Genomic DNA, 21,589 nt, shown 5'->3' with positions numbered 1-21,589 from the left:
AGCTTTATGGAATAACGGTGAAGTCCTTTTTGGGTTGCCTTCAAAAGCTAGAAATAGCTAGAAATGACTTTACGAAAGAAATAAATTGATTTGTTAATTTATTAAGTGAGTAATAAATTAATTAGAAACAGTTGAAATTAATTGATTATTAATCATAATTGTAACGCCTGGTTCCTAGTATGCATTTAAATTATTTATTTATTTATTTTGGAAGAGCTACTCGACGAGTTGGTGGCCCTAACTCGTCGAGTATAAGGCATAATATGCATGGGTTTTAAGTGAGCTACTCGACGAGTCGAAGTCTTGACTCGACGAGTAGGAAAGTCTGGATGAAACCCTAATCTTTAGGGTTTGCACCCTATTTAAGCATCATATCTGGCCTCCACCCCAGCCTCCATCACCTCGAAACCCTAATCAACCTTGAGTGATCTTGAGCAATTTCTTGCCATTTTTGTGATTTAAAGCTAGAAGAAGGAAGCAAGGACTTGGAGTTGCAGAAGGAAGGCTGAAGATCCAGAGCTATGGACTCATTTCTGTCTTGATAGAGGTATAAAGCGTATACCTTGGCTTTTATTCACTTAGATCTTCATTTGAGCTTGTATATTGTCACTTTTGGGCCATTTCCAAGGTTATTCCGAGATTTGAACTCTTGGGGATGTAAGGACTTTAGATCTGGGCACTCTTGAGGTTTAGGAGCTCAAAATTTGCCACCTTTATTCAGCCATGGCACTATTCTATGACTTAGACATCCATTTTAGCCTGTGGTGGGTGTTTTAGCTTCATAACACCATGTGTACACATAAAGTTAGGAACTTTACGTGTAATGCTAGTCTAAGGAGTCTAGATCTATGAGTTTGAAGCATTAGAATTGATTAGAATCGATTGTATGGATTTGGCATATGAGGGACTCGACGAGTTGTTCTTGTGACTCAGTGAGTCGGGTCGTGGACCCCTAACCTCTTTTCTGGTTTGAGTGGAACCATTGAGTCTAGGAGATGACTCAGTGAGTTGGGCAAGATTAGGACTCGAAAACTGAAGAACTCGACGAGTCTGGGAAGGGACTACACGAGTTGACACAGTTAACCAAGAGACTATGTAGCATGGAACTCAATGAGTTAAGAGATAACTCGACGAGTTGGGGTTGACTGGGAGTTAACCTTGACTTTGACCAGGATGTTGACTTTGACCAAGGGTAAAATGGTCATTTTACCCCATTTTACCCTGAGAAGGATTATCAGATTTTTGACTAAGTATTATTGTGATATTGATAGCCGAGGATTTGTTAGAGCAGCTATCAGATATTCCTCACCACGAGTTTTTGCAGACAACTTTGCGAGGTGAGTTTCCTTCAGTAGGAACAGGTCTACGACACCAAGACCGACCCACAATATGATTATGTTAGTAGCTGAGTGTGGGCGAGGCACGTATTTCCCAGTTAGCTAAGTGTGGGTGGGGCTCGTATCTCATAGCTTAGTTTGAATATGGATATATTCCTGGTTGATAGAATTAGCTATACTTGTTGTTTGTGTGATACTTGTATGTATGTCTAGTAGCTGAGTGTGGGCGGGGCCCGTATCTCATAGTAGCTGAGTGTGGGCGGGGCCCGTATCTCATAGTAGCCGAGTGTGGGCGGGGCCCGTATCTCAAAGTCAGCGGAGTGTGGGCGGGGCCTGTATCTCAAGGTCAACGGAGTGTGGGCGGGGCCCGTATCTCCTAGTTGCATGTTAAGTGTATGGTATGTGTTAGTTTGGGGAGACTCACTAAGCTTTGTGCTTACAGTTTTTAGTTTTGGTTTCAGGTACTTCCACTTGCAAGGGGAATGACTCGGGATGATCGTATGGCACACACCACAGCTTTAGCCTGAGATTATTTAGACTTTGATATTTTTTTCACATGATTTTGATACAGTATATGACATGATGTTTTGAGATACATGATTCTTGATTTTCTTATGATGATGGATGATTTATGGTTTTATTATAAGTTTTAAAAAGAAATTTTTGGACTGTATTTTTGGCTTGTTTAAATAATCAATCTAAAATTAATTTGAATTAATTAAAGGTACAGGGAGAGAACTATAATTATTCAATAGTTGAACAAAAGAAGCAATTTTAGAATAGTCCAAGGCATGGACGGTTTTGGAGTGTTATGGAAGGGTTCTAGAAGCCTCTTGAGTGTTGATATGGCAAGGATTTCAATATGATAAAATTTGATTATTTTATTATTCAAATCAAGGCTTATCTTAGATATTCACCAACTATAAATAGGACCCAGTGACATCCAAATTTTGTTCTTATGCCTTTAAGAAAGATAAAATATGATTTTCATCTTGTATCCTCTCTCCATGTCAATTTCTAGTGTTTTATGGTTTTGGGTGTGAACTATTAGAGACATTCACATTATTGGATGTTTGATTTCCATGGAGCATTTGAAGACTCAAGAGTTACTATATTTAAATATACTAAAATGTATGTTTTAAACCTTGCGAATTTTGATTATCAGTAGGTTAGAATTTTTTTCATAAAGTATGTTGCTATAATAGTGAAAATACCATAGAGTTATAGTTTGCATGTACCCATAAGAGTTTATGAGTAAAATCCCTTGTGTAAATCTCTTTGTTGTAACCTAGAAAACACATTAGTTTCTTCCGGAGAAAAAGGTTGGGGTGGGGAGGTGCAAGATGTATAAAATGAGGATGATTGTTTATTCATGTTTTGTGTGTGTAGGGGGGGGGGGGGAGGGAGAAAGAGAGAGAAATGGAGAGAGAGAGAGAGAGAGAGAGAGATAGAAAGAGAAAGGTGTGGGTCTATTTCTTTTTAATATTTATTAAATATTAAAAAAATTCTTAAAAATAAGAAGGAATGGTATAATAGTCTTTTTAATTTGGATAAGAACCAAAGACACATGCAAACTTATTGAAAAGGGCATTTCATCTAACTTTTTCTAGGTTTGGAGACTTTTCTTGAAAAATGCATATCATGGGGACTATTTTTGTAGTTTTGTCAAAACTAACAAACACATACAAAAAAGATAATATTAGACTTTGGAATAAATGTATATGCATATGAATATTAAGCTATATATAATACTGAAAAATCGTTTTATTTTTGAAATAGTTATTCAAAAGTCATTTTAAGTATTTTCAAAAAACCAGTAATTAAGGTTTTTGTTTTTTGAAAAACCCTACAGCTAAATGGGAACCTTTATATCCTAAAATCCCAAATATATAAAGATTCATTATGTTTTTTATTGTTTTATATAGGCCTGACAATTGGATAAGGTTCGGGTTGGCAGATCACGGGTTGGCGATTGAGAATATATTGACCAAACCTGACCCATATAATATATGTGTTTGCTGGTGGAATCATCAACCCAACCCAACCCGCATACCTGATTAAGTATATGGGTTCGTGGTTGATTTTGGGTCATTTTCGGATAACTTTTCACATATTAAATTTATACGAATTATATACGTCACTAAATTAATTAAAATTTAGCATTTTACGTTGACTAGAATCATTCTGAACACCAAATGCCAATCTAACATAAAAAGTAAGGGATAATGTCATAAAAAGCCTTATGTTTGGTAGAAAATGTCGGTTTTACCCTTCCGCAGATTTTTGGTTCGTTTATACCGCAAACTTGTCATTTTTTTGTTGGTTTTGCCCTTTTTACCTGTAATAGTAGGTTTCCAGGTTATCATGATTTATTTTTTGCGAAAAAGCCCTTAAGTTTACAAATATTTTGCAAAAAAACCCTTAAGATTATAAACGTATAAAATATAAATAAATAGTCAAAATTTGATAAAACTAAATAATTTTTTAAAAATTAAATGTAAAAAATTATATCAAACTAATATAAGTTTTATTGAACTTATATTATGAAACCAAAACTGAAACAACATTTTTAGCTTTACGCACGGTAAATTTTATACTGGTTCGATATAAAATGTATATATTTAAATTTTAAAAAAATTACATTGTTTAATCAAAATTTGAATATGTTTCTTATTTAATATTTAAACTTTTCAAAGCAAAATTAGAAAACATCTGTTAGTTAATAACTAATTATGCTAAAATAGTTAAACATATGAATAATATGACATTAATTACATTCAATTATTTTTTTAAAAGGAAAATAAAAATATTTTATATGTTTAAAAGGTTTGTATTTCAGAAATAATAATGTATCATAATTTTTATATGTTTAAATAAATAATAATATTATCATATTTTTTTTTATAAAATATCATAAATATTTTAAACATAAAAAATAAACATATAAAATATAAATATATTTTTCTAATTTGTTATATAATTATATTTCTTTTTATAAAAAATATAATAGTTTATTATTTCTGAAATAAAAACCTTTTAAACATATAAAATATATTTTTTTCCTTTAAAAAAAATTGATTGAATGTAATTACTGTCATATTATTCATATGTTTAACTATTGTAACATAATTAGTTATTAAGTAACAGACGTTTTTTTTTTAATTTTGCATTGAAAAGTTTAAATATCAAATAAGAAATATATTCAAATTTTGATCAAACTAGGTAATTTTTTTAAAATTTATATATAAAAATTTTATATCGAACTAATATAAATTTACCGTATGTAAAGCTAAAAATATGTTTTAGTTTATGTTTCATAATATAAGCTGAATAAAACTTATATTAGTTTGATATAATTTTTGACATTTAATTTTTAAAAAACTATTTAGTTTTATCAAATTTTGAATATATATTTATATTTTATATGTTTATAATCTTAAGGGTTTTTTTTGCAAAATATTTGTAAACTTAAAGGTTTTTTTCGCAAATAATAATTCATGGTAACCTGGAAACCTACTATGGTAAAAATGGCAAAACCGACAAAAAAAATGACATGTTTGCGGTATAAACGAACCAAAAATCTGTCGAAAGGTTAAACCGACATTTTCTGTCAAACTTAAGGGTTTTTATGACATTATCCCTAAGAGTATAAGGTATGGGTCATGTTACATCTCGTTGTTGCTGATGTGGAGCATCCTCAACACCATTAAGAAGCATCAACACCCCCCCCCTTCTTGTTGTATCTAGTTGTGTTGCTTCTTGTTGTGGCCATGACTAGATGCAACGTGATTTTCTATTGGTTGCCCAAACTCTCTCTCTCTCTCTCTCTCTCTCTCTCTCTCTCCTTTTAACATGGTGTTATAACACCATGAACACCACCCTCTCTTTTTGTTGCTTCTTGTCATAACACCACTTTAAGTTACCCATACCATATGCTCTAAAAAATAATAACTTAATAAGCAACACATTTATATCTGGGGTTATGAGTGTTAGGACTTAAGGTTTGCGGTACTATATTTTATTAATTCATAGATATAGTTTTATTTTATTTTTTACATATAATACATATAATCGGGTTTACGGGTTTACATGCGAATCAAACAGATAACCACCAACTTAGAAAATAAAAGGGTTGATAAACCAAATCCCTTTATTTTATACCGATAAAATTTAAATATTTTTCTCAGGATTTCCATTGCAATTACAATGGCCATATTAGATTATCGCCCGATATACAGGAGTGCCGAAGAGGGAAACGAATCATGATCAGTCAGTGGACTCATGGAAACGAAATCCTCCAACAGCGAAATTACTTCTGTCGGATAGGTAAACCACACTCAACGGCTCAAATTCCTCACTACTAGGTTTCTATCAGTTAAATTCTCTTTCAATAGCATTACTTCTTCGTTTATAAGTGATCTGAGAGCAATTTGGATGTTAATGCGTGATCACATGCCCACGTCGTCTCTTATTAGCCCCTGTATTGTGGTCGACAGATCTGTAATTACTATTTGCATGATTTGAGTTTTGTTAGTACTAAACACTAACTTTTTGTTGCATATCATGCTGTTTTACGTGTCAATAAGAAGACTTTGGTTGTGTGAGGCTCACTTAGAAACTTGGGATTGATCCATATTTCAGTTTAATGTGATTTTCATTTCTTAGATTTATGTTCCCATTAGTTTAGCTTAGTTTCTTTTGATTTTTTTTTCTTTTATGGTTTTAATAGGTTATATTAGCCATGGACTAATGTACAAATTACTTAACAAAATCATTAAATAGTTATATCAGATGAGTTTTTTTTGTCCCGATTATCTATAGTTATGTTTTTTTATTGGGAAATTGGGTCATAACTCATAACTTAGAACTCATACGATGATGATATGAAACTAATTATCTCTATTATAATGTGTAGATAAAGTGATTTAAATTAGTTTGTTGGATTATCGGGGTTTGGTTGAATTTGGTATTTTGGTATCATGCAAGTTCTTGATTACAAGAAGGACCGCCATAGGGTAAGGAGAGATATTGTGGTTGTTGTAACCTTGTCAAAAAGGTGCAACACCCTTTTTAGTTCACCAATAACATTTTTACAATGTGGTTGATCTACAATTTCCAATTACTATTGTTGTTAAGTGCATTCATCTCTTCTAAAAGTGTCTGTATCATCTAGGTCTTCCTTAATATTACCAGGCACAATTAGACTGTATATCCTCCAAACATTTTGTGTTTGTTTTCACTTCTAGACCTTTTTTAATCTTGCATTTGTTTTCTCTTCTCCTTACAACATTTTTTTTGAATTTTGGATTATTTGAGAAGCGCAGCGTCTGTATGTACATATCAGTGTTTGCTTAAGTCTCATATCTTATCTGGTATTTACCAATGTATCATATGCATAGTTTTGTTTTGAAAATGTAGGAATGGCTAAGACAAAGTGTATTATCACTAGAAATCAACATTTGTATTCTCTACTGATACTGATGAGAAAGACTACTGCTACAGTGCTACCTAAAGAAGTAATTTTGAAGGAATAAGATTCTAAACACCAGTTATCTTATATGGAAAGTGAGACATTTATCTGATTGATGATACTTGAAACCAAGAATCATCCAAAGGCGAACTTATGCTGGGATTTTGTAAGTGTCGGGGAAAACCCTTTATGTGATGCAATTTGTTTTAAAAGATTACAAGGCTCATGAAATAATTGAAATGGGTGTTGCATAAGAGGACATGAGATGAAATGATGAATATGCATTCTTGCTCTGATTTCAGGAGATATGCTGATACCCATAATATTGGAAATGGAAGGTTTTTTTGTTGTGAACATGTGGTACTTTCTCAATGGGTGTTTGAATGTTAATTTCACATATGACCGAGGATTTGACACGTGGCAACATAGGGAAAGGTGTGATAGATATCTTTCATGATGTGGCGAGATGTGAGTTGACTTCTTTATGCATCAGTCTTTGCATTATGTTGCTACCAATACCATTGCTGTTGGTATGGTTTTTCCATCTTGAGGATTGCATCTACAAGGTTAGAAGTACATTGTGTATTTTAATTTACTTTTGTTTATACTGATAAACACCTCTGCTTCTATCCTTTTCTTTAAATTATGTTGATCAAGAAGGATCAACTTGTTTTGTGTGGTTACTCAAATCTAATTAATACATTAGTCATTTAATAATCTTAAAAGTTTAAATTACGTTTTTGTTTTCCCGCCCTTGCCTTTTGCATCTACAAACTATCTCAAACATTTTATCTAATCGTTAAATGTTAGAATAATACCGTAAAGATAAACAAGAAAAATGGACTTTTTTTATTAAATTACTGGAATTTTGTAAAACATGGTGGGATTTGTTTGACTTTGATTGTAGCCGATAAGTTTGACCATCTTCTGTAAGAATTCAAACATAGTTCTTTCAGCCTTACAATTATTTTATTGGTTTGTATCTTGTTATATTATGTGATGGATATAAATACCTCTTTCTTCGAATTTCTATCTAAACAAGATTTTCAATATGTCTCCAATCATAATACACATATAATAAGTAAGACTTTGGAGTCTATATTTGTCACTAGGGAAAATATCTCTTGTTAATCAGTCTTATAGGTTTTGCATGAATATCCTGATGTTCGTTAGATGGTTTGACCTGGCAATCTTTTGAGCAAACTCAAACCTACCTGAATCGAGCCACCAGTTGACTCATCACCCTGGTGAACCATCATCAAAAGTTAAGCTACTTATTAGATCTCCATGATTTCTTTGATTTTTCTGTTACTTATATTATTAAGATTGGGATTTTATTGTACTTTCTATTTCTAAAGTTAACATAATTTCCAAATTTGGGGCACTCTTTTTAGTTTGCCTCCCCTAAAAAACCATGATACAATTTTTGTGTTCCATTTTTGCCATTTCTTATTTGTCTGGTCTTTTAGTGATTGAGTGTGTGTGTTTAGGTATCTTGTTATGAACATTTCCTTTGGTTTACTTGTAGGAGGTTGGCATTCTATGATCTGTGATCTGTTTACTTCAATGCAGAGCTTATGCTATTTGTTTCTTGCAATGAATTCCATCATTTACCAGGTACTTTCTTTATCGTGTCATCATGTGTGGTTGACCGATTATTTCAATCCTGATTTTCCAGTTGAAATCTTGGCATGGATATATTTCATATGGAAGTCTTACAATTTATTGCAAATCATATACTTGAGTTCCATAATCATTTTGCCATTATTCTCGTGAGTTGAATATATGGTTAATCTAGACATATAGAGTAAGTCATCTATACTATATATGAAGTTTCTGATTATACAAATGCATACTAGGAATTATATGTTCGGATACAACTTTAATTCGCCGGTGGAAGCACGATGATCACATGTGAAGTCACGTGCATTCACCCCACCTTGTTAAGGGGTATGATTGTAATTTCTCCTCGAAATCGGACCCTAATGTAAGCCCTCAATTCCCATCTCATCTCTAGTATTTATGTTGTCTCCTAGCATCACAATTGTCTCAAGTACAACCCCTAGAACTCGACCTTCAACGCCGTGTCTTTACCATTGCAGGTATATTTTTCTCCTTGGCTTCTATATTTGAGTGTTTCCTCTTGTCAAGTTATCTTATGTGTTTCGCTCTTCACCATAGTTTTCATAATTAAAACCTTTTCTCTAACTTAATTGTTAAAATATTTGATACAAATTGTTAAAATATTTGATACAATTTCTTAAGGATTTTAGTCTAGAAATCTGATCATTTTCCGATCTGATTGTTTTTCGTTAATTTGTCTTTGAGCTGATCTCACCTGAATTTAGTTTGCCCTAGATTGATTCAATGTGTTCTAATCAGTTCTTTTTGGTTAATTAGCACTGGACTTTGCACTATACTGTTAATAAAGCTGCAATAATGTTTGCAAAATCAGCTTTTGGATCTCTATACGATGATTTAACGTTTCTGATCTAATAGTTGGATTCTCACATGAAAATCGAGTTTCCGTATAGGCAAAAACTTGCTGCTAACAACTTTTGAAAAGGGCGTTTATCTTTTGGGTTCTTACCTTTTAGGTATCACGTCCTAGTTGAAGTAAATTCATTGAACTTTGTTGCTTTTATGTGTTCTGGAATTCAAGTTCTACACCATCCTCTTGCGAATGCAATAGAGGATCTGTAAATCTATGATACTGGTTGCTTTTATGTGTTATAATGAAAACTGAAATAATGGGAACATTGTTGCAGAGCCAGTGATGGAGAAAATGATGTATATTTTGTATCTGTACATTGTGTTTTCCTGATGATTTAAGATCTTACAGGGAAGAAACATACATGGATTTAGGAAACTTCTAACGTTTTATTAGTTTAGAAAAATTTTCAAACTAGTTCACTATCAATTCCTAATTTACAATAGAGTTTTGGGAACTATTTTCGGAAACTAAATTAAATCGTATCTCTACATTTTGAAAACTCCATTCTTCAAGTGGTTTGTTGATATCTTCTGTTTCCAGTTTGAGAATCAATTTGTAAAAGTGCTTCTTTGGTTGTCCTTTAGTGTGTGTATTGATATGCTCATCTGCATTAGGAATGTAGACGTCTATATTTAATTATTTATCACAACCCAGTCTTTTCTTTTCTTTGATGAAATGTTTATCTGCTTTGACATGCTTTGTTCTGTCATGAAGAACTTGATTGGAAGTAACTGAAATTACCACCTTGTTGTCACAATACAAGGTGGTTTGTCAGGAGTTTGAGATCACCCGTTCTTTCAGTAATATCTTAATCGATAGTATATGACACATTCCAGTGATAAACAAAGGGATTGCCTACTCTACAGGTTCAAATAGAACTTTTCAAAATATTTTTTCCTACTTCCTAGTACTCATGGCTAGATTAATATACCAGCCACGTGAAACCAAAACTGCCAGCTTAGCTGACCAAGGAAGGTACTGTCCCCATGATTAAGTTAGTGCTATGACCACTACAAAATAAGAAAAAGAAATATCCTCTAAGTACTAATAAACATAAATATACCTTCTTCCGTTCCAAAATAGCCCACCAAGAACTGGGCCTGCAAAACCCATAAATAATCAAGTCTTAGACTTGCTTGCTTGCTGGCTATAGACCAAATAGGTTTGGGGCTTATCAATCCCGGCGGCCCAAACTTTCACCTTGTCTTCAAGGTGAAGAAAAAAATGTCACTCTTGTATTCCTATTCAAGTGTAGTGGCAAAAATAAAAGGTAAACAATGCAAGTATAACATTAGTGGCCTGCGAATAGATACAAAAAATCCCTCAAACTTCCTCTTAAGAGACTCCTGTTTCTGACCTTTTTTTTGTCACTTCAAGATTTAACCCTTCTTTGGCGGCCGAAACAAGTTTCTTTCCTTCACATTCCTTCAACCGCCCAACAATATACTCATCGATGGCATCAACCAGATGTATATTTCGTAGACAAAAGCTTTATGATTTGGGGAAAGAAGTTGGTGAGATACCTATTTGGCAATGAGATGATGAGTACATGGTCTTATCCTTTTTTAGTGTATGATGCATTTGTTATGGTACTGCAAAACAACTTCAACTAGTTCGCATATGTTTTCTTTTCATTGGGATCTCGGTTAGTTATACTAGTCTACTTATTGGGCTTCTGAAATCTAAATGTATCTATGACTGTAATATACACTAGCGTCATTTTTCTCTTTTTCTTGCAACATTTTGTGAATATTCATTTATTCAGGACAGATAGTGTATGCTTACAACTCTTGTATCTTATGTGGAATTTGCGTTTACCAAGAGTCCGGATATTTATTTTCCTTTGCAGTGTAGGAATGGCTAAGACACGAAGTACAACCAGAATCCAGAATCATGATCATGTTGCATCATCATCTACCAGGAAGAGGATCGCGAGTTGTGACAAGAGTGATGAGGCATCTTGGTCAGATCTTGACCATAATTTGCTTTTTTAGTTATGATGCAATTGGGTGTCATTGATTTTGTAGCATTTAGTGGGGTATGCAAATCATGGAGGTCACTTGCGCTTGATAACTGGAAGATTTTTATGGCATCCAGACCACCTATGTTCTTGTGGATCTCTGATCGTCCTTATAAGAAAGAGTGTTACCTAGAGGACTTTGAAGGAAGAAAATTCAAAACCATCCTTCCTCGTTCTGCTGGCAGGATCTGTGTTGGAATAACTTGTGGTTACCTGATCTTGTTCGGGTGGAAAACCAAAGACTTCAGGCTTGTGAATCCTATCACAAGGCATGAACTTCATTTCCCTTGTTTCCCCTATAATGCAAGGACTAATCTAAAAGAAGTTAGAGGTATCCTTGTCTCTTCACCTTTAGTATCTGGGTGGGCCTTTGTGATGTTACATAGATTCACCTATCAAGTTTGGTTTTCTATAGCCGGTACTGGAGCATGGAATCATGTCTCATCCACTTTTCCCTTCTTTGATTTAGTTGCTTTCAAGGGGAAGATATATACCTTAAATGTGGGTTGTCGTTTATGTGAAATGAGACTCAATCCAGAGCCCAAATTGACGTTACTCGAAACCAAGAATTTTCCAAAGGTAGTCGTGTTATGTCCGGAGTTTGTAAGTTTGGATGAAAACCTGTGTGTGATGTATCGCGAGTTAGGAGGTTCATACAAGGTTTACAAACTAGATTTTGAGGAAATGAAGTGGATGTCATCAGAAAACACATTAGGAGAATGTGCGTTCTTTATTAACGAATTGAAGTATTCTGCTGTTATTAAACCATAGTTGTGGGTTGATCATGAGTTACAATACATGAGATATGCTTACTTCCATGACACCATTGATAGAAGTCAAAAAGGTGGGTGTCAGCTGTGGTACTTCCCCTGTGATTGCATGAATGTTAATCTCTAAGATTAACGATGACTTTGATGCACTCTTGTCTTGGTTTTTATATTTGCATATGTTTTAGCATTTTCAAGGTGTTGAGAAGCACCATTAAATGGATTTGGATTTTCAGTTTATTGTTCAGAGAGTTTGGTTGTCACTCAACCTTTGCTTTTAATAATACAATTACCAATTAAATTTCCCTTTTATATGATTTTGTGTCCTTTGCTTTCAAATATGTGACTACTCCATTATAAGTAGCACCTTGGCAGATGCAGTTATGAAGGACCATTTGATGGTCTCTTTTGGTATGACGTGAAAAGGCTAGCCATAGGTCTAATGTAATTTACTTTCTTCTACATTGATAGACAACTTTTCTTCTATCACTTTCTTGACATTATGTTGATTTATGTGGTTACCCGGATCTAATTAATACAATACTCTTTTTGACAATCTCAAAGTTTAAAATTACATTAAGCGGTCTTTGTGTATTTGGCATCTACAAGCATAAATCATTTTACATTCACAAATTATGGCACCATTTTAATCTTGATTTACATGCTTTAAAGGGAAACCCACATTCAGGCTTCAACACCTGTTGTTATTTTAAGTGACATGTGAGATTTATGATTTATGTGAATTGACATTCAATGTGGAGTCAATTTAAATTGATGTTACTTTAAACCAATAATCTTTCACATCCATGCTTGGGAAAAGCTTTATGGATTTGATTTTAGTGAAATCAAGTGGGTGCAATGTGAAAAGACATGTGAAGAATATAAATTCTTTCTTGATCACTATATACATATTTTTGTTGATAAACCGGAGCCATTGGATGATTGGTCATATAAGAGGAGATATGTTGATAAAAATGAAAAAGACATGCTCTTTCTACTACAAACATATTTTACTTTCCCCATGCAGGTAAGTTCTTTGCTGCAAATATTTGGTACTTTCCCCTTGATTGTATGAATTCTAATCTCTTAGATGTGTGATAGGAATGTTAGCACTCTTCTCATTGTTTTCATCTATGTGTGGGTTGTAATATTTTTAGGATATTGTGATATGTTGGTTTTGAGTGTTGCAATCTAATTTGAGATGATCTCTCAAACCCTGTGGTGGAAAATATGGAAGATGATTTGAGGCCCTCTAAACAATGTTTAGATGCAATGTCACATATGAATGGGCTACTGAGATCGAATCTAACACCATTACCAAAAGTTATATGGAGGTTAAGTGTTTGGATTTTCCATCCTCGCCTAGGTGATCCACACTATGTAAGAGTAAACTTCATAACAATTATCAAAGATACGTAGATGATGTAAGAGCTAACTGACAGAAGGAAGTTCCCTCGTAGATTTTATACTTCTGACTCTCGCACGACTAGGAGTAATACTGACAAACAAGTAGAGGTCTCATTGTATTGGGTCTTGCAAGGCTTTTCTTAAATCTAGATTATTCAGAGATGAAGAGAGTGTTGGGTTGGGAAAAAAATAATCATAGCTACACTGTGTGTTGCTATGATTTGTCAATTTTAAGCAAAACCGACTTCTGAGAAACAAAGGAAAAGAGGAACTGAAAAGGATTGTGTAAATAGGGCAAAACAGAGGGAAAATAGGGAAAAAAAGAATCACAAACCCGTTTAAAACATGATATATATATATATATATATATATATATATATATATATATATATATATATAGCTAGGTTCAAATGTTCCTAGCAACTATTGTGTGCATGTATGCACCAATCACAAATTAGTAAATATTAAATAATTAATTAAATCAAATAAGGGCATTTTCGGTTTTTTTGTATTTACAATTAATGAGTTCATTTAATTTAATCCTACAAGTAAGGCAAGAAAATCAGAATTTTAAAACCCTAAAAATAACCCCTGTCGTTCATTTGCATCTACAAATCTTCTTCCTCCTCTCCAGCAATGCCTCCCCCTCCTGTTTTTGTTACTGATTTGTTACCGATCGTTCTTTTCTAGGTAAAAAAAACAATGCTACACATCTCTGAATTTCCGGCGAGATTGTCATCTCCAACACACCTCTGTCGATGACTCCAGCAGCGGCTTCAGTGGCGACTACGATTCATCACAACTATAACTTCGATTTTTAGGCGGTAATCTTCAGTTTAGGTTCATATCTGAGTTCGATTTTGATTTCTACATTTGTGAGTTCGATTTTGATTTCCTCAACAACGCTTCCTCTCCAGTTACAGGTTCTGTAATTTTTTTTCAACCATTTTATTTTTTCTTCATGACTTCAAATCATTTAGCTTTTCAATAAATTTGATTGTTTTTTTATTGTTTCTTTTCTTTATTCCACATCAGGTCACATTTATGTGGTTGTTTTATGGATTCTTCCTATGTATTTCTGTTTCATAGAGTTCCCCTAAGTTTGAGTTTTGATTGGCTCGATTTGTAACTGTCTGGTTTTGTTTTGCTAGGGCTCCTCTGTGATTCTTGCCGTCCAGAATGGTTTTCAGGGTAGTTGATGTCACACCCCAAAACCAAGAACGGCGGAAACGTTCTGGGGCGGAGGACGTCATGTATAATATCACAACAATGTAAAGTAGTAAACAAGCAACAACATCATCCATTGCATTAATAATATAATTATTATACAAATGTGTTCTGTCAAATTTTGATAAACACTAAAGCATAAATCAAAATGAAAGATGAGTCTTTAACAAGCTCCATCTTTCTTTCTCCTTGCATCGGTACCTGTCTATGATGACCTGAGGATACAAGTAATTTTGAAAGCGAGTATCAGCTTTGAAGCTGGTGAGATCATAAGTATTTAGTGTCTTAATTTGTATGTAAGAATTTGTAAGTACAAGAATTGTAAGTATGGAAAATGTATATGAACTGTAAGTATGAAAATGTTTGTAAAACAACTGTAAACGTTTGAAAAACCCTAGAAATCCCTATGATTCCTACTATTATATATAAAGTGCGTCTTCTACCAAGACCTAACTGTTCTCAATGTAGTCTTCTACCAAGACTTAACTGTTCTAAATGCTCGTTTCTTGTAAAAGTGTGTAATTTTCCCAAGTGTAACTATCATTATCAAAATATAGTTTTTACATTTATAGTTTAAGTGAAAAGATCACTAAATATCTGTACAGTGAAAATTAATGTAGTACTAAAACGTAGCGCTATAAGAACTACTGCTGTACTAATTACCTTAAACCGGATTTATATTAAGGCATTATGTGATAAATTGCGCCATACTATCGACTGATAACAACGACATACGAATGGTCGTAATAACGGAATGACGTTTGGCACCCGCAGACCTGCAGGTTTGGCTGTAGCTAGCAGCAAGGTGTAGGATTGTCAATCCAGTATAGATCTATACGCAAACTCACGCTCTCCCTCCAAGAGACTCTGGCTACAACTCGGGTCATGACATTTAAGTCATGCTCCGATTTAAATCACAATAATCAACGTATTCTTGTATATGTAATGTAATGAACTGTTCTAGCTGTAATGTACATGCTCTCTACCTAGCAAGTATAGTAATGTAATCATTCTAGTATAGTTGTATATGTTCTCTTCCCAGTATAATTGTATATGTTCTCTTCCTAGTATAGTTGTATATGTTCTCTTCCTAGTATAGTTGTATATGTAATGTACTGTAATGTTCTAGAAAGTATTGACTCATGAATGAACTGAATCATTGTATGATATCGCGTTCTAGTAATTTTTCTAGTATCTTCCTAAACTACCCATATGGTAGTTTACTAGTAATCTATCTGGTACGTATAGACATGGATGTATACCCTTGCTACCCAAGGGCATGGGATGAACTGAAAAGAACTTTTATGACTATATATGTACACATGATATATAACTAATATTTAAACGACCTTCGGTCGAGTACCCGATATCCCACCAGACCACATCTCAAGTGCGAAAAGGAAATAGGGTGGATAGCCTTCCTAAGTCTTTTAAATATTTCTTATATAACTATACATATAGAGGCATGCAATTTATAATATAAAAGCATAAATAAGTTTTGTAAACATTTGAACATAAATATTATTTTAAGAAATGATCGACTTGATGTCAATCTATAAAACAGTTTGAAGGCATAAGTTTGATAAAACAGTTTAAGTATAAAGAAACATTTGTTTGAAACACAATTGTAAATAAGTTTGAAATGTAATATACAAAGTAAGATGTACAATGTAATAAGGAGTTTAAAACATATAAAATGTTTATAAAAATCATTTGAAGGAAACTGTTTGGTAAACCGGCTAATGAGTAGCCAAATCATTTGAATGTTGTATATTAATCACATGTGATTGATGTAATAACTAGCATAATTCTACTTATTAATCACATGTGATTGATATAAGAAGTAGCATGATTCTACTTGTATCCCCCCATAAAACATTTAAAAATAGTTTAAAACATTAGTTAAGGGGTATGAACTCACCTGCAGCTAGTGACTGGAATTGAACGGACTGTTATCGTACGGAAAGATCGGACAAGTGCTTGGTGTCAAGTGAAGACTTAGACACACACAATGATCCTAATTACATATGAAAACATATGTATATAAATAATTAGTGATTAAAACACTAATTATACAAGTATAAACATTTAAACGCGAGGAAAACACATTTGGTCAAGTGCTAGGAGGCTAATGGGTTGCAACAAAGGAGTGCAATGCCTCTAATGGAAGTTTATGGTCAAATGACCATATGTATTGGAGTTTACGGCCCAGGGGAGTAAACTCCTGGCCGTAAACTCTCAACAAAGCCCTTAAATGAAGTCTAACAATTATACAACTCATGTCGTGAATTCTTTCAAGGCTAAATCAAGTGTTTGGGTGCCATATTAACTCCTTTAAGGATTTTACGGCCCAGGGACCATATACCCTTGGAGTTTACGGCCGTGAACTCCCTTGGGAGGGTGTTTATGGTGTTTTCAAGTCTCTAAATTAACTAGGAACTAAACTAGGCTTTTGTACTTGGCTTTAGAAGAGTTTATGGCACCATTTGGCACCATTTTATGGAGTTCATGGCCCTAGAACCTTTTGGGCCGTAAAATCCCTTACTCTTGGTGTTCTAAGTGTGTTAGCAAGTCCAAAACTCATTTAGGTACATGCCCAAATTGGTCTCTTGGCTTAAGGAAGGAGTTAGGGTGTCATTTGACCCCTTTATAGGTGTTTACGGCCCAAGAACTTGTCTTGGCCATAAACTCCTCAACACTTGTGGTTCCTTATGTTTTCTAGGTTCTAAACACTTTAGGGTACATGTCTAAAATAAAGTCTAAGCCTTGGGTGCCTTAAAAGCACCATTTAGAGCATCTTCTTTGGAGTTTACGGCCTAAGATATTCTTGGGCCGTGAACTCCCAAACTTGGGTGATTCTAGCTTGATTTCATGTTCCTAATACACTCCTATACAAGTCCAAGGCAGTAAGTAGTACATCACGGGGGACAATCTAGGCTTGGTTTTGGGAGTTTACCGCCCAAGAACACCTTGGGTAGTAAACTCCTAAATTGGATGATTTAGCTATGTAATCTATGTTATGAACACAATTAAAGCTTTCTAACACTACTAGAAAGAGTTACTCACAATTTGGGATAAAAACCCGAAGATCCATGAGAGAGAATTTTGACTTTTCTCTAAATGGAATTCAACAAATGAACCAATTTGGTTCAGAATTCTATTTATAGTCGTGAGATATTTTTGGCAGAAAATATTTTTATTCCTGGAATGAACTCTAATGTCCTAGAGTCTTGGAATAACAGCGTTGCATAAAACCCTAGTGCATCCACTCTCCTAATATCTCCTTAAGTGTAAAATCCTGAAAACTGCCAAACTTATACTCGAAATCTGAGTTTTCACTGCAACTGTTCTACTTCTATTGGCTTCAAATGGTTTGTTCCGAATGGAAATTTCGGGTTGTCACAGTTGACCTTTTTACCTCTGGTGTTTTTTTTATGTGTTGCTGGTTCTTTGGCTTGTGTGTAATTGTTTGTTGCTGCTTAGTGGTAGTGTGGTGGGTTTTTCCTGGAGTTGTGGTATGGTTTATGTTGTTAGTTCCTTTTACCCTTTATGTTTGTATTGAGTTTCTCTTTTGTTGGTGGTTTTTCTTTTACACAGAAGCATTTGATAATGCACAAAAGGTGTTCGATAGAATGCATAAGAGATGTTTCAAGCCAAATTCCCAATAATTGACTAATTCTCAGTTGGATACCATTAGTGTTTGTTTTTTACTTTTTCTCTCTTGCATGTATAAGAAAACGCAATTGGTGTTGTTTTTTTAGAAGAAATTAGTCTATTATGATATGAAAGTTGAGTATGAGGTGTGAATGGATTTGTGTGTATTCTGTCAAAATTTATTTATATAAATCCATTCTTTCAGAATGTTTGTATTCTTTCAGAATGAATTAGTGTTTGTTGTTGGATATTGATGTTTTTGTTGCATTTGTGATAGGAATGACTTGAATGTATTCTATGTATTCTTTCAGAATGTATTATGCCAGAGTAAAATTTGTGTATTTCTGCCATAATGTATTCTATGTATTCTGTCATATTGTATTTATTCTATCAGAATATATAAAGTGATAGTTAATTGCAAGTAACATATTTTTAACGATTATTAGTTTTTATTGTATTTGTGATAGGAATGGCTGGAAGAACGCGATGAAGACCTAAGAGGAATAACTTGAAGAATGAATCAAAATTTGATCATACTCACAATTTAAGAATGTTGTTATTTTTTAAGAATTTTATTCATTTTTGTTGATATTCTTTTAGAATATGTACAATTATATTAGAATGTATAAGGCTTTTAGTTTGTAAAAATATGCATGAATTTTGTATTTTAAGTTCGGATGTATAAAAATATATTAGAATGCTGTTGTTTTTCAACATCGGATTCAAGAATTTTGTTATTCTTCAATAATATTCTAATAGAATAAAATTCTGAAAAAACACCATTTTATAAAAAAATATTCTGACAGAATAAAATCGGTTATGTTTACAAATTACTTTAGAGTTAAAATTGAATTAATTAAAAAAATCAGATTTTTAAAATTAGGAGAAATTATTATCCCTACAAATCCGAAAATTTCCTTTTATAAATATAATTATTTGTCCAAAATACCCTTTTGCTAAAATTTGTGTGATTATATGGTACATGTTATCCCATTATAGTATCATACACCCTCAAATCATGTCCATTGATTAATTTCATCCGTTGGTCCAAATTTGTGCATTCTGGCACACAATAGTTAGTAAAAATAAAATAACCTAAGCATATATATATATATATATATATATATATATATATATATATATATATATATATATATATATCCCTATTCTAATAAAAGAATAGTTTTAATATCCTTTTGACATGTGTCATCATATTACGCCTCCTAATTAACACACATTTTTTTTTGCCATGTGTCACCCTATTAAACATCTTAATTAATGCATGCCACTTGTCAACCTATTAATTCTGTACTTCAAATTTTAAAATTTTCACTTTAATTACAATAAATAAATAACAATGCAATAAAAATTAAAATAAAATTAATAGAAATTATAAGGTGATATAATTTCACATAAACAAGGGTATTTAAATAATTAATTAATTAAGTAAACAAGGGTATTTAAATAATTTGATAACTTCCTCAAATACTTCCTATAATGATGCTAATTACATTGACTTTTAACAAAATAAATCTCACATGTCTCTTAAACACTTAACATCTTACGTCTTGTTCTGCTTTCTCATTTTCCAAAATATAAACGATTGTGGGCTCTTTGAATAATCCTATCATTCAGGAAGTCAAAACATGCAAAATTGAAACAATAGATAAATAACCAACACAAGATAGTAGCTTTACTTATAAATAACACAACTTTATTTATTCATCAAATGTTAAGTACAAACTATCTATTACACGTTTCCTATCTAATCCAAACTTATATCATCCATCAGCCCCAATGCTCCTAGCGTGCTGCAAGTGTTTGACCCTACTCAGTCCCTTCGTAAGGGGATCTGCTGGGTTTTCTTCTGATGATACCCTCTTCACTATGAGGAGTCCCTCTTCTACCCGATGTCTGATAAAATAGTATTTTCTGTCGATATGTCGAGATCTACCATGATCTCTTGGTTCCTTGGTTAAGGCAATCGCTCCTTCATTATCACAGAAAAATTCTACTGGCTCCTTTAAGAATGGCATAACTCCAAGATCTCCAATGAAGTTCTTCAACCATATAGCGTCATTTGACACTTCGCTCGCTGCAATGTACTCTGATTCGCACGTTGAATCAGCCACGGTCTCATGCTTGGAACTTTTCCAAGTCACTGCCCATCCATTTAGGGTAAAGACCCAGCCCGACTGCGATCGGTAATTATCCCGATCTGTATGAAAACTAGCGTCAATGTACCCTCGTACCCTTAAGTCAAACCATTCCTTGGTCCTTCGTAGGTACTTAAGAATATTCTTAACTACAAGCCAATGAGCTCTACCTGGGTTCCCTTGATATTTGTTGACCATGCTCAAAGCGAAGGCCACATCAAGGTGAGTACAAGTCATAGCGTACATGATAGAGCCTACTGCGGAAGCGTAAGTTACTCGGCTCATATCAACTATCTCTGCCTCTGTACTCGGGCTTTGAGTCTTACTCAACTTGGTATTGCTTTGGATTGGCAACTGCCCTTTCTTGGAATTTTCCATACTAAAATGCTTTAGTACCTTATCCAAGTATGTATCCTGACTGAGTCCTATCAGTCTCTTTTCTCTGTTTCTTACTATCCTTATTCCCAGAATATAAGCAGCCTCTCCGAGGTCCTTCATAGCGAAACACTTCCCAAGCCAGGACTTGATCTCCTGCAAGGTTGGGACGTCGTTTCCTATGAGCAGTATGTCATCGACATACAATACGAGGAAGCTCAGTATAATCCCACTGGCTTTGACATATACACAAGATTCATATTTTCTTCACAGAAAGCCTAACTCTTTAACTTTCTCGTCAAAACAAAGATTCCATCTGCGAGACGCTTGTTTCAATCCATAAACGGATTTCTCAAGCTTGCATACTCTATTCGGATGCTTCGCATCAACAAAACCCTCTGGATGATTCATGTAAACATCCTCAGCCAACTTTCCATTAAGGAAAGCAGTTTTCACGTCCATCTACCATATTTCATAATCATGAAACGCAACTATTGCAACCATTACCCTAATAGACTTTATCTTCGCAACTGGTGAGAAGGTCTCATCATAGTCAACTCCGGGAGTTTGAGTAAAGCCCTTCGCACCCAATCGCGCTTTATAAGTATGCACTTTCCCATCCATGTTTGTCTTCTTCTTGAAGATCCACTTGCACCCGACTGTCTTACGACCCGATACATTA

The 21,589-nt window shown here is 33.7% G+C and overlaps 1 protein-coding gene across 1 annotated transcript in view; it reads left to right on the top strand.

Annotated features, from left to right (window-relative positions):
* Positions 1–12,092, top strand: part of LOC145098491 (uncharacterized) — a 35,155-nt gene extending 23,063 nt beyond the window's left edge. Inside the window, exon 2 of the mRNA XM_079036128.1 lies at positions 11,329–12,092. Within this exon, the coding sequence (XP_078892254.1) occupies positions 11,329–12,092 (764 nt within the window). The remainder of the gene's footprint in view (positions 1–11,328) is intronic.
* The last annotated feature ends 9,497 nt before the right edge of the window (positions 12,093–21,589 follow it).

Source organism: Lactuca serriola, chromosome 4, assembly GCF_051521515.1.
Source record: "Lactuca serriola cultivar US96UC23 chromosome 4, Lser_US96UC23_V15, whole genome shotgun sequence".
Taxonomy (NCBI): Eukaryota; Viridiplantae; Streptophyta; class Magnoliopsida; order Asterales; family Asteraceae; genus Lactuca; species Lactuca serriola.
This window is presented reverse-complemented; position numbering and strand designations above follow the sequence as displayed.